A 13,372-nucleotide genomic window follows, 5' to 3' on the forward strand; every position below is an offset into this window, starting at 1 on the left:
GAGGGCCCCTACTGGGACCCTAAAACTAATCAAACTGTCCCGTTTACCCTTGTGTATCCCCGTGATGATGAGACCTTTGATATTGATGGAGGATACTGTGGGTTTTACCCTAACGGATCGGTGCCTTATCGTTCTGGAGATTGTCCTATAAATGTCTCAATAGGTGAGATTGTTAATATTAGCAGGACGGATGGGTCTGTCCGAAAGGTCGACTGTGAAGATACGGCATTCAACACAGGTTGTTGTGTTTTCCTTATCCCCAAAGGATCATTTTCGTTCATGGGAGAACGAAATTATTTGTGGGGATCGTGCTTGGCAAGGGATTCCTAAGAACCCAGTAGGAGGTCCTTGCTATCTGGGGAAATTGACTATCTTATCCCCAAGTATCTTTGAGATCTACAAGGCATCTAATCATTCGCGAGCCAAAAGGGATATGCATGCTCTGGAGCCTGACTGCGGGGACGACGTAAGGTTATGGGGACCCACTGCTAGAGTCTTTGCTTCTTTCCTTGCTCCCGGGGTGGCTGCTGCACACGCTTTAAAAGAAATCGAGAGATTGGCCTGTTGGACTGTTAAACAGGCTAATGTTACCTCTCGGCTACTCTCAGATTTGCTTATAGATGTAGAGAGCATTAGACACGCTGTGCTCCAAAACAGAGCAGCAATTGATTTCTTACTTCTGGCACAAGGTCATGGGTGTAAGGACTTTGAAGGGATGTGTTGTTTTAACTTGAGTGATCACAGTGAGTCGTTGCACAAGAAGTTGGAGTGGTTACAAGAACACACCAAGAAGGCTGGCATCCAGGATGATCCTTTTGGAGATTGGTTGGGAAGTCTGTTTGGAGGTATTGGGCCATGGCTCAAACAGCTACTTAAGGCATTAGTGATAGGGCTTCTTATATTTCTTGCATTAATGATATGTGTGCCATGTATATTTAGATGTCTACAAGGTTGTTTGCAACGTACGATAGAAGGAGTGTTCAATGAGAAAATGGAGCTCCAGCAGTTATACGCGAAACACTGAGCAGAAGGATGAACGTTATAATATAACCAAAGGTGCCTTGAACGTATTAATTAGAAACTACTAATATTGTTAGATATAGCATCGTTTATCTCTGCATGCTTTGCAATCTGCATATCTCCCTTTATAAATTACTTGTTTAGATAAGGACTAACACCTTTATATAATTTAGATTAGGATTAGCGTTCGCGTTGTAACGGGATAAGGCTTTCTTGGCATGGGGAGGGGGAAATGTTGTATTAGGCGAGTGTGCGCTTTTCGGGCTGTGACGAGATAGGTCCATCCCCATGCCATCAAGATGTATACATTTCCAGTGGGCGTACACGAAGGGCATAGGGTATATATACGTGTGTTAGCTTCAATAAATCGCCATTTTACTGCTCATCATATTGGTGTCATGTCAGTAATTGGTCAAGCTGCAAACTTCCAGAGAACACTGACAAGATAAAGGTAACACCCCCAAGTCCTCCCATTGTCTTTTTCCCCCCAAGTCTATTCAGCTCACTCTGCCCCCCAAGTTTAACATGTTTAAATTCAGAGCCCTCATTCTGCCCCCCAAGTCCAACCGTCTCTTCCTGCCCCCAAGTGCGAGTGCAGTAACCGCATTCTGCCCCACAAGTGCCTCCATCTCCTTCTGCCCCCCAAGTCCACTCATTGTGTCCTGCCCCCCAAGTCCATTCACATCATTCTGCCCCAAAAGTGCCGCTTTTGCCCCCAAGTCCAGCCATTCTATTCTGCCTCCCAAGTGCCGCCATCTTGTTCTGCCCCCCAAGTCCAACTCCAGTCCCTTCATTCTGCCCCCCAAGTCAATGCAGCTCAGTCTGTCCCCCAAGTCCAAGTGCAGGACCCCCATTCTCAGCACCCCCAAGTGCACTCAATACATTCTGCCCCCCAAGTCCATCACCGCCTTCTGTCCCCCATGTCCAGTTCCAATATCCACATTCTGCCCCCCAAGTCCATTCAACTCCTTCTGCCCCCCAAGTCAGCCATCGCATCCTGCCCCCCAAGTCCATTCAGCTCATCCTGCCCCCCAAGTCCCTTCAGGTCACTCTGCCTCACATATATGGTGCCCTTATTCTGCCCCACAAGTCCAAGTCGCCTCATTGCCTTCTGCCCCCCAAGTCCAACACCAGTGCCCTCGTTCTGCCCCCAAGTCCATCATCGCCTTCATTCTGCCCCACAAGTCCATTCAGCTCATTCTGCCCTCCAAGTGCCAGCATTAACTTCTGCCCCCCAAGTCGATTCATTCCATTCTGCCCCCCAAGTCCATAGTCCTCATTCTGCCCCCCAAGTGCACTCACTGACTGTGTTCTGCCCCCCAAGTCCATTCAGCTCAATCTGCCCCACAAGTGCGTCCATCGTATCCAGCCCCCCAAGTGCACTCAGCACCTTCTGCCCCCCAAGTCCAACTCTAGAGCCCTCATTCTGCCCCCCAAGTCCTCCCATTGCCTTCTGCCCCCCAAGTCCAAGTCCAGCTCATTCTGCCCCCCAAGTCCATTCTTCACTTTCTGCCCCCCAAGTTCAGTCCTCTAGTTCTGCCCCCGAAGTCCAAGTGCAGCCATTTCATTCTGCCCCTCAAGTCCTCTCATCTCTTTCTGCCCCCCAAGTTCAAGACCTGTGCCCTCATTCTGCCCCCCAAGTCCACTCATTGCATTGTGCCCCCCAAGTCCGTATACCTCACTCTTCCCCCCAAGTCCTTTCAGCTCTGTGTGCCCCCCAAGTCCATTCATCACCTTCTGCCCCTCAAGTCCGTCATCACCTTCATTCTGCCCCCCAAGTCGACTCGTGGCTTTCTGCCCCCCAAGTCCAGTCCATGGAAGTCCAGCACTGTCATTCTGCTCCCCAAGTCCATTCATCACATTCTGCCCCCCATGTGCAGTCAATGCATGCTGCCCCCCAAGTCCATTCAGCGCAGTCTGCCCCCCAAGTCCATTCAGGTCACTCTGCCCCACATATCAGGTGCCCTTATTCTGCCCCACAAGTCCAGTCCTCATCCTACCCCCCAAGTGCATTCATTGCCTTTTGCTCCCCAAGTGCAGCCCCATAGTGACCCATAGTGACCCATATAGCAACAGAGACACCCCATAGGCCACCATTAAATCCCATAGACACCGCATAGACACCTCATAAAAACCCCATAGACACCCCATAAAGCTCTATATTCACCCCACAGAACCAGACACCCCATAGACGCCCCATAATGCCCAATAGACAACCCATAGAGCCCCATAGACACCCCACAGACACCCCATAGAGCCCCATAGACACCCCATAGAGCCACATAGACACCCCATAGAGCCCCATAGATACCCCACAGACATACCATAGTGCCCCATAGAAACCCCATAGAGCCCCATAGATACCCCATAGACACCTCATAGACACTCCATAGACACCTCATAGAGCCCCATAGAGCCCCATAGACACCCCATAGAGCCCCATGAAACCCCATAAACACCCCATAGACAACCCATAGAGCCCCATAGACATGCCATAGAGCGCCTTAGACACCCCATAGACAACTCATAGAGCCCCATAAACACCCCATATAGCTCCGTAGTGACACATAGAGCCCAATAGACACCCCATAGAGCCCCATAGACACCCCATAGTGCTCCATAGACACCCCATAGACACCCCATAGACACCCCATAGAACCCCATAGACACCCCATAGACACCCCATAGAGCCCCATAGACAACCCATAGACACCCCATAGACACCCATAGACACCCCATAGAGCCTCATGGTGACCCATAGAGCCCCATAGAAACCCCATAGACACCCCATAGACACCCCATAGAGCCCCATAGACACCCCTTAGAGCCCCATAGACACCCCATAGACATCCCATAGTGCCCCATAGAAACCCCATTGACACTCCATAGAGCCCCATAGAGCCCCATAGACACCCCATAGACACCCCATAGAGCCCCATAGACAACACATAGACACCCCATAGACACCCCATAGAGCCCCATAGACACCCCATAGACACCCCATAGAGCCCCATAGACAACCAATAGACACCCCATAGAGCCCCATGTTGACCCATAGAGCCCCATAGAAACCCCATAGACACCCATAGACACCCCCTAGAGCCCCATGTTGACCCCTAGAGCCCCATAGACACCCCATATACACCCATAGACACCCCCTAGAGCCCCATGTTGACCCATAGAGCCCCATAGACACCCCATAGAGCTCCATATACACCCCATAGAGCCCCATACTGACCCATAGACACCGCATAGACACCCCATAGACACCCATAGACACCCCATAGAGCCCCATACTGACCCATAGACACCCCATAGAAACCCCATAGAGCCCCATAGACACCCCATTGAGCCCCATAGACACCACATAGAGCACCTTAGAGCCCTATAGAGCCCCATAGAGGCTCCATATGTGCCCCATTTGACCTCATAGAGCTCCATAGAGACGCATAGAGCCCCATAGACACCCCATAGAGACCCATAGTGACCCATAGAGTCCCATAGACACCCCACTCTCAGTCTGCCACCCAAGTCCAGCCACAGCATCCTGCCCCCCAAATCCAGTCATCTCCTTCTGCCCCCCAAGTCCAAGTCCAGTCCTGTCCCTCGCCCCCCAAGTCCAGGCCCCCTCTTTCTGCCCCTTAAGTCCAGTACCCCCACTATGCCCCCCAAGTCGTCCCATCTCATCCTGCCCCCCAAGTTCATTCAGGTCACTCTGCCCCACATATAAGGTGCCCTTATTCTGACCCACAAGTCCAAGTTGTCTCATTGCATTCTGCCCCTCAAGTCCAGTCATTGATTGTGTTCTGCCCCCAAAATCTATTAATTCCATTCTGCCCCCCAAGTTTATAGTCCTCATTCTGCCCCCCAAGTCCATTCAGCTCATTCTGCCCCCCAAGTCCATTCAGCTCATTCTGCCCCCCAAGTCCATTCATCACCTTCTGCCCCCCAAGTCCAGTCCTCTTGTTCTGCCCACCAAGTCCAATTGCAGCCATTGCCTTCTGCCCCCCAAGTCCTCTCATCTCTTCCTGCCCCCTAAGTTCAAGTCCTGTGCCCTCATTCTGACCCACAAGTCCACTCATCTGTCTTCCCCCCAAGTCCACTCTTGTCCTTCTGCCCCCCAAGTAAGTCCAGTCAATGCATTCTGCCCCCCAAGTCCACTCATTGCATTGTGCCACATAAGTCCTTTCAGCTCTGTGTGCCCCCCAAGTCCATTCATCGCCTTCTGCCCCCCAAGTCCAAGTGCAGTGCTGTCCTTCTGCCCCCCAACTCCAGAGCCCTTATCCTGCCCCCCAAGTCCAGGCTCAGAGCCCTCATTCTGCCCCCCAAGTCCATTCATCGTATCCCGCCCCCCAAATCCATTCAGCTCTCTCTGCCCCCCAAGTCTGGTCATCACCTTATGCCCCCTAAGTCCACTCTTTGCATTCTGCCCCCCAAGTCCAGCCATCGCATCCTGCCCCCCAAGTCCATTCAGCTCATCCTGCCCCCCAAGTCCCTTCAGGTAACTCTGCCCCACATATAAGGTGCCCTTATTCTGCCCCATAAGTCCAAGTTGTCTCATTGCCTTCTGCCCCCCAAGTCCAGTCATTGATTGTGTTCTGCCCCCAAAGTCCATTCATTCCATTATGCCCCCCAAGCCCAGAGTCCTCATCCTGCCCCACAAGTCCATTCATTGCATCCTGCCCCCCAAGTCCATTCAGTTCATTCTGCCCCCCAAGAGCACTCATCACCTTCTGCCCCCTCAAGTCCACTCATTGTGTTCTGCCCTCCAAGTCCATTCAGCTCACTCTGCCCCCCAACTCCAACTTCATTCCCCTCATCCTGCCCCCCAAGTCCATTCATCACCTTCTGCCCCCCAAGTCTCCTCATTGCATCTTGCCCCACAAGTGCATTCAGCTCACTCTGCCCCCCAAGTCCCATCAAGTCCAGTCCCCTCATTCTGCCCCCCAAGTCAATTCATGCTCTTCTGCCCCCCAAGTTCAGCCATCACATCCTGCCCCATAAACACCCCATAGAAACACATAGACACCACATAGTGACCCATAGAGCCACATAGACACCCCATAGACACCTCAAAGACACCCCATAGAACTCCAGAGACACTCCATAGAGCCCCATAGATACCCAAGACACTCCATAGAGCCCCATAGAGCCCCTTAGTGACCCACAGTGACCCATAGACACCCCATAGACACCACATAGAGCCCCATAGGACACCATTAAACCCCATTGCCCCATACGGCCCTATAGACACTCCACTCTCATTCTGCCCCCCAAGTCCATTCAGGTCACTCTGCCCCCCATGTAAGGTGCCCTTATTTTGCCCCCCAACTACAGCCATTGCAACCTTCCCCCCATGTGCATTCATGTCCTTCTGCCCCCTAAGTCCACTCATTCCTTCCTGCCCCACAAGTCCAACTCTAGAGCCCCCATTCTGCCCCCCAAGTCCATACATTGCGTCCTGCCCCCCAACTCCATTCAGCTCTGTCTGCCCCCCAATGCTGCCATCACCTTCTGCCCCCCAAGTCCTTTCAGCTCTGTCTGCCCCCCAAGTCCAGTCAATGTTTCTGCCCCCCAAGTGCACTCAGTGCCTTCTGCCCCCCAAGTCCAATTCCAGTCCTGTCATTCTGCCCCCCAAGTCCATTCATTGCATTGTGCCCCCCAAGTGCATAGTCCTCATTCTGCCCCCCAAGTCCACTCATTCCATTCTGCCCCCCAAGTCCAAGTCCAGTCCCCTCACTCTGCCCCCCAAGTGCACTCATCAGCTCATTGTGCCCCCCAAGTCCATTCATCACCTTCAGCCCCACACGTCCAGTAAGGCCTTCTGCCCCCCAAGTCCAACCATCTTTTTCTGCCCCCCAAGTGCGAGTGCAGTAACCACATTCTGCCCCACAAGTGCACTCATTCCATTCTGCCCCCCAAGTCCAGGTCCACAGCCCTCATCCTGCCCCCCAACTACAGCCGCTGCCTTCTGCCCCATAATTTTCAGTCCTCTTTCTGCCCCACAAGTGGAGTCATCACGTTCTGCCCCCCAAGTGCCACCATCGTATTCTGCCCCCCAAGTCCATTCAACTCAGTCTGCCCCCCAAGTCCACTGATCCTATTCTGCCCCCCCAAGTCCAAGACCAGTCCTATCACTCTGCCCCCCAAGTCCATTCATCACATCCTGCCCCCCAAGTGCACTCAATGCATCCTGCCGCCCAAGTGCTCTCATCACCTTCTGCCCCCCAAGTCCATTTCCAGTCCCCTCATTCTGCCCCCAAGTCCATTCATCGTATCCTGCCCCCCAAGTCCATTCAGCTCACTCTGCCCCCCAAGTGCTGCCATCTCCTTCTGCCCCCCATGTCTAAGTAAGTCCAATCTCATTCTGCCCCCCAAGTCCATCCAGGTCACTCTGCCCCACATATATGGTGCCCTTATTCTGCCCCACAAGTCCTAGTCATCTCATCTCCTTCTGCCCCCCAAGTCCAGTCATTGATTGTGTTTTTCCCCACAAGTCCATTCATTTCATTCTGCCCCCCAAGTGCATTCATTGTGTCCTGCCTCCCAAGTGCACTCATGTCCTTCTGCCCCCCAAGTCCAAGTCCACCTCATTCTGTCCCCCAAGTCCATTCATCACCTTCTCCCCCCAAGTCCATAGTCCTCATTCTGCCCCCCAAGTCCATTCATCACCTTATGCCCCCCAGGTCTAGTCCACTTCTTCTGCCCCCCAAGTCCAAGCAGCCGTTGCCTTCTGCCAACCCATAGAACCCCAGAGACACCCCATAGAGCCCAATAGACACCCCATAGACACCTCATAGAAACCCTTGGACACCCCATAGAGCCCCATAAAGCCCCATAGTGACCCATAGAGACCCATAGATACCCCATAGACACCCCATAGAGCCCCATAGGCCACCATTAAACCCCATAGCCCCATATGGCCCCATTGACGCTCCACTCTCATTCCGCCCCCCAAGTCCATTCAGGTCACTTTGCCCCCCATGTAAGGTGCCCTTATTCTGCCCCCCCAACTACAGCCATCACAACCTTCCCCCCATGTGCATTCATGTCCTTCTGCCCCCTAAGTCCACTCATTCCTTCCTGCCCCACAAGTCCAACTCTAGAGCCCCCATTCTGCCCCCCAAGTCCATTCATTGCATCCTGCCCCCCAACTCCATTCAGCTCTGTCTGCCCCCCATGTGCTGCCATCACCTTCTGCCCCCCAAGTCCATTCAGCACATTCTGCCCCCCAAGTCCACTCGTTCATTGTGTTCTGCCGACCAAGTCCTCTTGTTCTCTTCTGCCCCCCAAGTCCATTCATCTCACTCTGCCCCCCAAGTCCAACTCTAGAGCCACTATTCTGTCCTCCAAGTCCTGTACCCACCTGCTGCCCCCCAACTAAATTCATCTCCTTCTGCCCCCTAAGTCCAGTCCCCTCCCTCTGCCCCCCAACTCCATTCATCTCTTTCTGCCCCCCAAGTCCAAGTCCAGTCCTGTCCCTTGCCCCCCAAGTCCAGTCCCCCTCTTTCTGCCCCCTAAGTCCAATACCCCCACTCTGTCCCACAAATCCACCCATCTCATTCTGCCCCCCAAGTGCAGCCATTGCATCCTGCCCCCCAAGTGCACTCGGCACCTTCTGCCCCCAAGTCCAATCTCACTCTGCCCCCCAAGTCTATTCATCACCTTCTGCCCCCCAAGTGCACTCAATGCATTCTGACCCCCAAGTGTAGTTGTGTCCTTCTGCCCCCCAAGTCCTCTCATCACCATCTGCCCCCCAAGTCCATTCAGCTCACTCTGCCACCCAAGTCCAGTCCTTCTGCCGCAAAGTGCAGTACCCCCATTCTGCCCCCCAAGTCCATTCATCACCTTCTGCCCCCCATGTCCATTGATTGCATTCTGCCCCACAAGTCCATAGTCCTCATTTTGTCCCCCAAGTCCACAGTCCTCATTCTGCCCCCCCAAGTGCACACATTGATTGTGTTCTGCCCCACAAGTCCATTCATCACCTTCTGCCCCCCAAGTCCATTCAGCTCATTCTGCACTCCAAGTCCAGCAATGAACTTCTGACCCCCAAGTGCCCTCATCACGTTCTGCTCCCCAAGTCCAGTCTGGGAATTGGGGAGCAGTGTCCAAGACACTGGGACCCATAGAGACCCATAGACAGACATATGGACCCCATAGAGATCAATAGAGACCCCATAGGGGAACAATGGGACCAATAGAAATTCCATAGACACCCATTGAAACCTCATAGAGACATAGTGAGTACCATAGAGTCCCATGGAAAGACACTGGGACCCATATGGGGACAAAGGGAGACATCATAGAGACTCATAGGGACCCATTGGAACCAATAGGGACCCATAGACAGACATAGAGACCCCATAGAAACCCATGGAGACCCCATAGAGGCACAAAGTGACACGTAGAGGGACACCAAGACCCATAGAAACCAGATAGAGACTCCATATAGACACATAGGAACACATAGAGACCCACTGGGACAGTGAGACCACATATAGACTCATAGGGACACATTAGGAGCTATTAAGATTCATAGGGACACAGAGGACAACTTTGAAACACATAGAGAACAATAGGAAGACATTCGGCCCAGAGATACCCATAAGAGACGCAATAGAGACCCCATAGAGGCACATAGCAGCCCATAGTGGAGACGTTGGGACACATAGTGACTCATTAGTGACCCAAAGGGAGTCACTGGGACCCATATGGATACATAGAGATCCATAGGGGGACATTGGGACACATAGGGACCCCATAGAGAGACATAGAGACACATAGGGACCCATTTAGAGGCATAATAACCCCATAGAGACCTATAGGGACAGCTAGAGACCCATAGGGAAACATTGGGACCCACAGGGGCTGTGTGTGAGATTGGTAATCACAGCCTGAACCTCTGATTAATCAGCTGAGGCAAGTGTGGGGTCAGCTGTGGGAGCACAGGTGAGAGTCATGGAGCTGTGCTCCCGGGAGGGCTGGAGCTCGACTCCACCTCCTCTGAGACCTCATTTAAGGGCTGACCCTCACTCGAGCCGCTTTCCATTATCTTTCCGAGCTCCCTGTTACCGGGTGAGGTCCCAGAAGACTGGAGGCTTGCCAACGTGACTCCCATTTCCAAGCAAGGTTGTCAGGAGGATCCGGGCAACTCCAGGCCTGTTAGCCTGACCTCGGTGCCAGGGAAGGGAATGGAACGAATTGTCTTGAGGGAGATGACAGATGCGGCAGGTGTGGGATGAGCAGGAGATCAGACCTAGCCAGCATGGGTTCGTGAAGGGCAGCTCCTGCTTGACCAATCTGATCTCCTTCTACGATCCTGTGACCCATCTGATGGATGAAGGAAAGAAAGAAAGGCTGTTGATGTGCTCTACTTGGACTTCAGCAAAGCCTTCACAACTGTCTCCCATGCTATTCTCCTACAAAAGCTGGCAGCCCTTTTCCAACCTTGAGAATTCTGTGATTCTGTGAGGCAGCATCTCTTGGACATCGCTCTGCAGTGAAGACCGCCCCAGCTTCCTCAGCGAAGGCATCACCACTGGTGAGTTTCTCTCTCGCTTAGAACCTCTGTACATTTGTTACCATCTTTGTTACCATCTGTATAGTTACCACCTAGACAGGGGGACATAGAGAGACACTGGGACCCCTAGGGACCCATAGAGATCCAGAGGAAGACATTGGGACCCATAGAGAGACACTGGGACCCATAGGGACACATAGAGACCCATAGACAGTCATTGGGAGCCATAAGGATAAATTGAGACCCATAGAGACCCCATTGAGACCCATAGTGCCTCAAAGAAACCCATAGCGACCCCATAGTCACCCATAGCGCCCCATAGGAACACAAAGATACCCCATAGAGCCCCATAGACACCCCATAGTGACCCATAAGGGCCCAAAGAGACCCCATAGCACCCCATAGCTACTCCATAGTGCCCCATAGCAGCCCATTGCACCCCATAGGGACCCATAGACACAGCATACTGCTCCATAGAGCCCCATAGACACCCCATAGTTCCCCACAGCACCCCATAGCAGCCCACAGTGCTCCATAGACACCACATAAGGCCCTACAGCCACACCATAGAGCCCAATTGAACCAAATAGACACCTCATATCGCCCCATAGTGCCTGTAGACACCCTATAGAGCCCCATAGAGACCCACTGAACCCCATACAGACCCCATAGAGCCCCACAGACAACCCATAGATCCCCAAAGACACCCCATAGACTCCCCATAGGGACCCCATAGCGCCCCATAGAGACCCCATTCTTCCGCATAGAGCCCCATAGCAAACCATAGCACCCCATAGTCACCCATAGCGCCCCATAGGAACTCAAGGATACCCCAAAGCACCCCATAGCCACCCTACAGCACCGCATAGCCACCCCATAGAGCCCCATAGACACCACATAGTGACCCATAGTGACCCATAGGGGCCCAAAGAGACCACATAGCACCCCATAGCTACTCCATAGTGCCCCATAGCAGCCCATGGAGCCTCATAGACACTCCATTGTGCCCCACAGCACCCCATTGCACCCCATAGGGACCCATAGACACAGCATACTGCTCCATAGAGCCCCATAGACACCCCATAGTTCCCCACAGCACCCCATAGCAGCCCACAGTGCCCCATAGACACCACATAAGGCCCTACAGCCACACCATAGAGCCCAATTGAACCACATAGACACCCCATATCGCCCCATAGTGCCTGTAGACACCCCATAGAGCCCCATAGACACCCTATACTGCTCCATAGAGCCCCATAGCACCCCATAGTGCCTCACAGCAACCCATAGCACAACGTAGTGCCACATAGACACCACATAAGGACATATAGCCGCGCCATAGAGCCCCATAGACATCCCATAGAGCCCCGTAGGCAACCCATTGTGCCCCATAGAGCTCCCATAGCCACCCATAGAAACTAATTTACCAAATAGACACACCATAGCGTTCCATAGACACCCCATAGAAACCTCAGAACGCCCCATAGAGCTCCATAGGCACCACATAGAGCCCCATAGAGAACCCATAGAGGCACATAGCAACCCATAGGGGGGACATTGGGACACATAGGGACACATAGTGACCCATAGGGAGACACTGGGACCCATAGGGTGACATTGGGACACATAGGGACAACATGGATTACAGTGGGGGACAGTGATACCCGTAGAGACACATAGAGACTCTGCTGAGACCCATAAGAGACCCCATAGAGGCACATAGGGACCACACTGAAACCCATAGATACCCATAGGAGGACATTTAAGCCCATAGATACAAATAAGAGACCCCATAGAGGCACATAGGGACCACATTGAAACCCATAGGTACCCATAGGAATACATTTGGGTCCAGAGATAGCCATAAGAGACCCCACAGAGGCACATAGCAACCCATAGGGGAGACGTTGGGACACATAGTGACTCATTAGTGACCCAAAGGGAGTCACTGGGACCCATATGGATACATAGAGATCCATAGGGGGACATTGGGACACATAGGGACCCCATAGAGAGACATAGAGACACATAGGGACCCATTTAGAGGCATAATAACCCCATAGAGACCTATAGGGACAGCTAGAGACCCATAGGGAAACATTGGGACCCATAGGGGCTGTATGGGAGATTGGTAATCACAGCCTGAACCTCTGATTAATCAGCTGAGGCAAGTGTGGGGTCAGCTGTGGGAGCACAGGTGAGAGTCATGGAGCTGTGCTCCCGGGAGGGCTGGAGCTCGACTCCACCTCCTCTGAGACCTCATTTAAGGGCTGACCCTCACTCGAGCCGCTTTCCATTATCTTTCCGAGCTCCCTGTTACCGGGTGAGGTCCCAGAAGACTGGAGGCTTGCCAACGTGACTCCCATTTCCAAGCAAGGTTGTCAGGAGGATCCGGGCAACTCCAGGCCTGTTAGCCTGACCTCGGTGCCAGGGAAGGGAATGGAACGAATTGTCTTGAGGGAGATGACAGATGCGGCAGGTGTGGGATGAGCAGGAGATCAGACCTAGCCAGCATGGGTTCGTGAAGGGCAGCTCCTGCTTGACCAATCTGATCTCCTTCTACGATCCTGTGACCCATCTGATGGATGAAGGAAAGAAAGAAAGGCTGTTGATGTGCTCTACTTGGACTTCAGCAAAGCCTTCACAACTGTCTCCCATGCTATTCTCCTACAAAAGCTGGCAGCCCTTTTCCAACCTTGAGAATTCTGTGATTCTGTGAGGCAGCATCTCTTGGACATCGCTCTGCAGTGAAGACCGCCCCAGCTTCCTCAGCGAAGGCATCACCACTGGTGAGTTTCTCTCTCGCTTAGAACCTCTGTACATTTGTTA

The 13,372-nt window shown here is 52.8% G+C and overlaps 1 protein-coding gene across 1 annotated transcript; it reads left to right on the forward strand.

The window, feature by feature from the left end:
- The first annotated feature begins 190 nt into the window (after positions 1–190).
- LOC146759168 (syncytin-2-like) lies at positions 191–1,408 on the forward strand. Its single transcript, XM_085509914.1, has one exon. The coding sequence runs from the start codon at positions 191–193 to the stop codon at positions 1,022–1,024; it is 834 nt and encodes a 277-aa protein (XP_085366040.1). The 3' UTR covers positions 1,025–1,408.
- Positions 1,409–13,372: the final 11,964 nt, after the last annotated feature.

The sequence above is a fragment of the Coturnix japonica genome, chromosome 10 (genome assembly GCF_054131305.1).
Source record: "Coturnix japonica strain WE chromosome 10, WE-NBRP24, whole genome shotgun sequence".
Taxonomy (NCBI): Eukaryota; Metazoa; Chordata; class Aves; order Galliformes; family Phasianidae; genus Coturnix; species Coturnix japonica.

Excerpts from the sequence above, each read along its gene's own strand:
- LOC146759168 (XM_085509914.1), top strand. The coding sequence starts at position 191 with ATGGGTCTGTCCGAAAGGTCGACTGTGAAGATACGGCATTCAACACAG.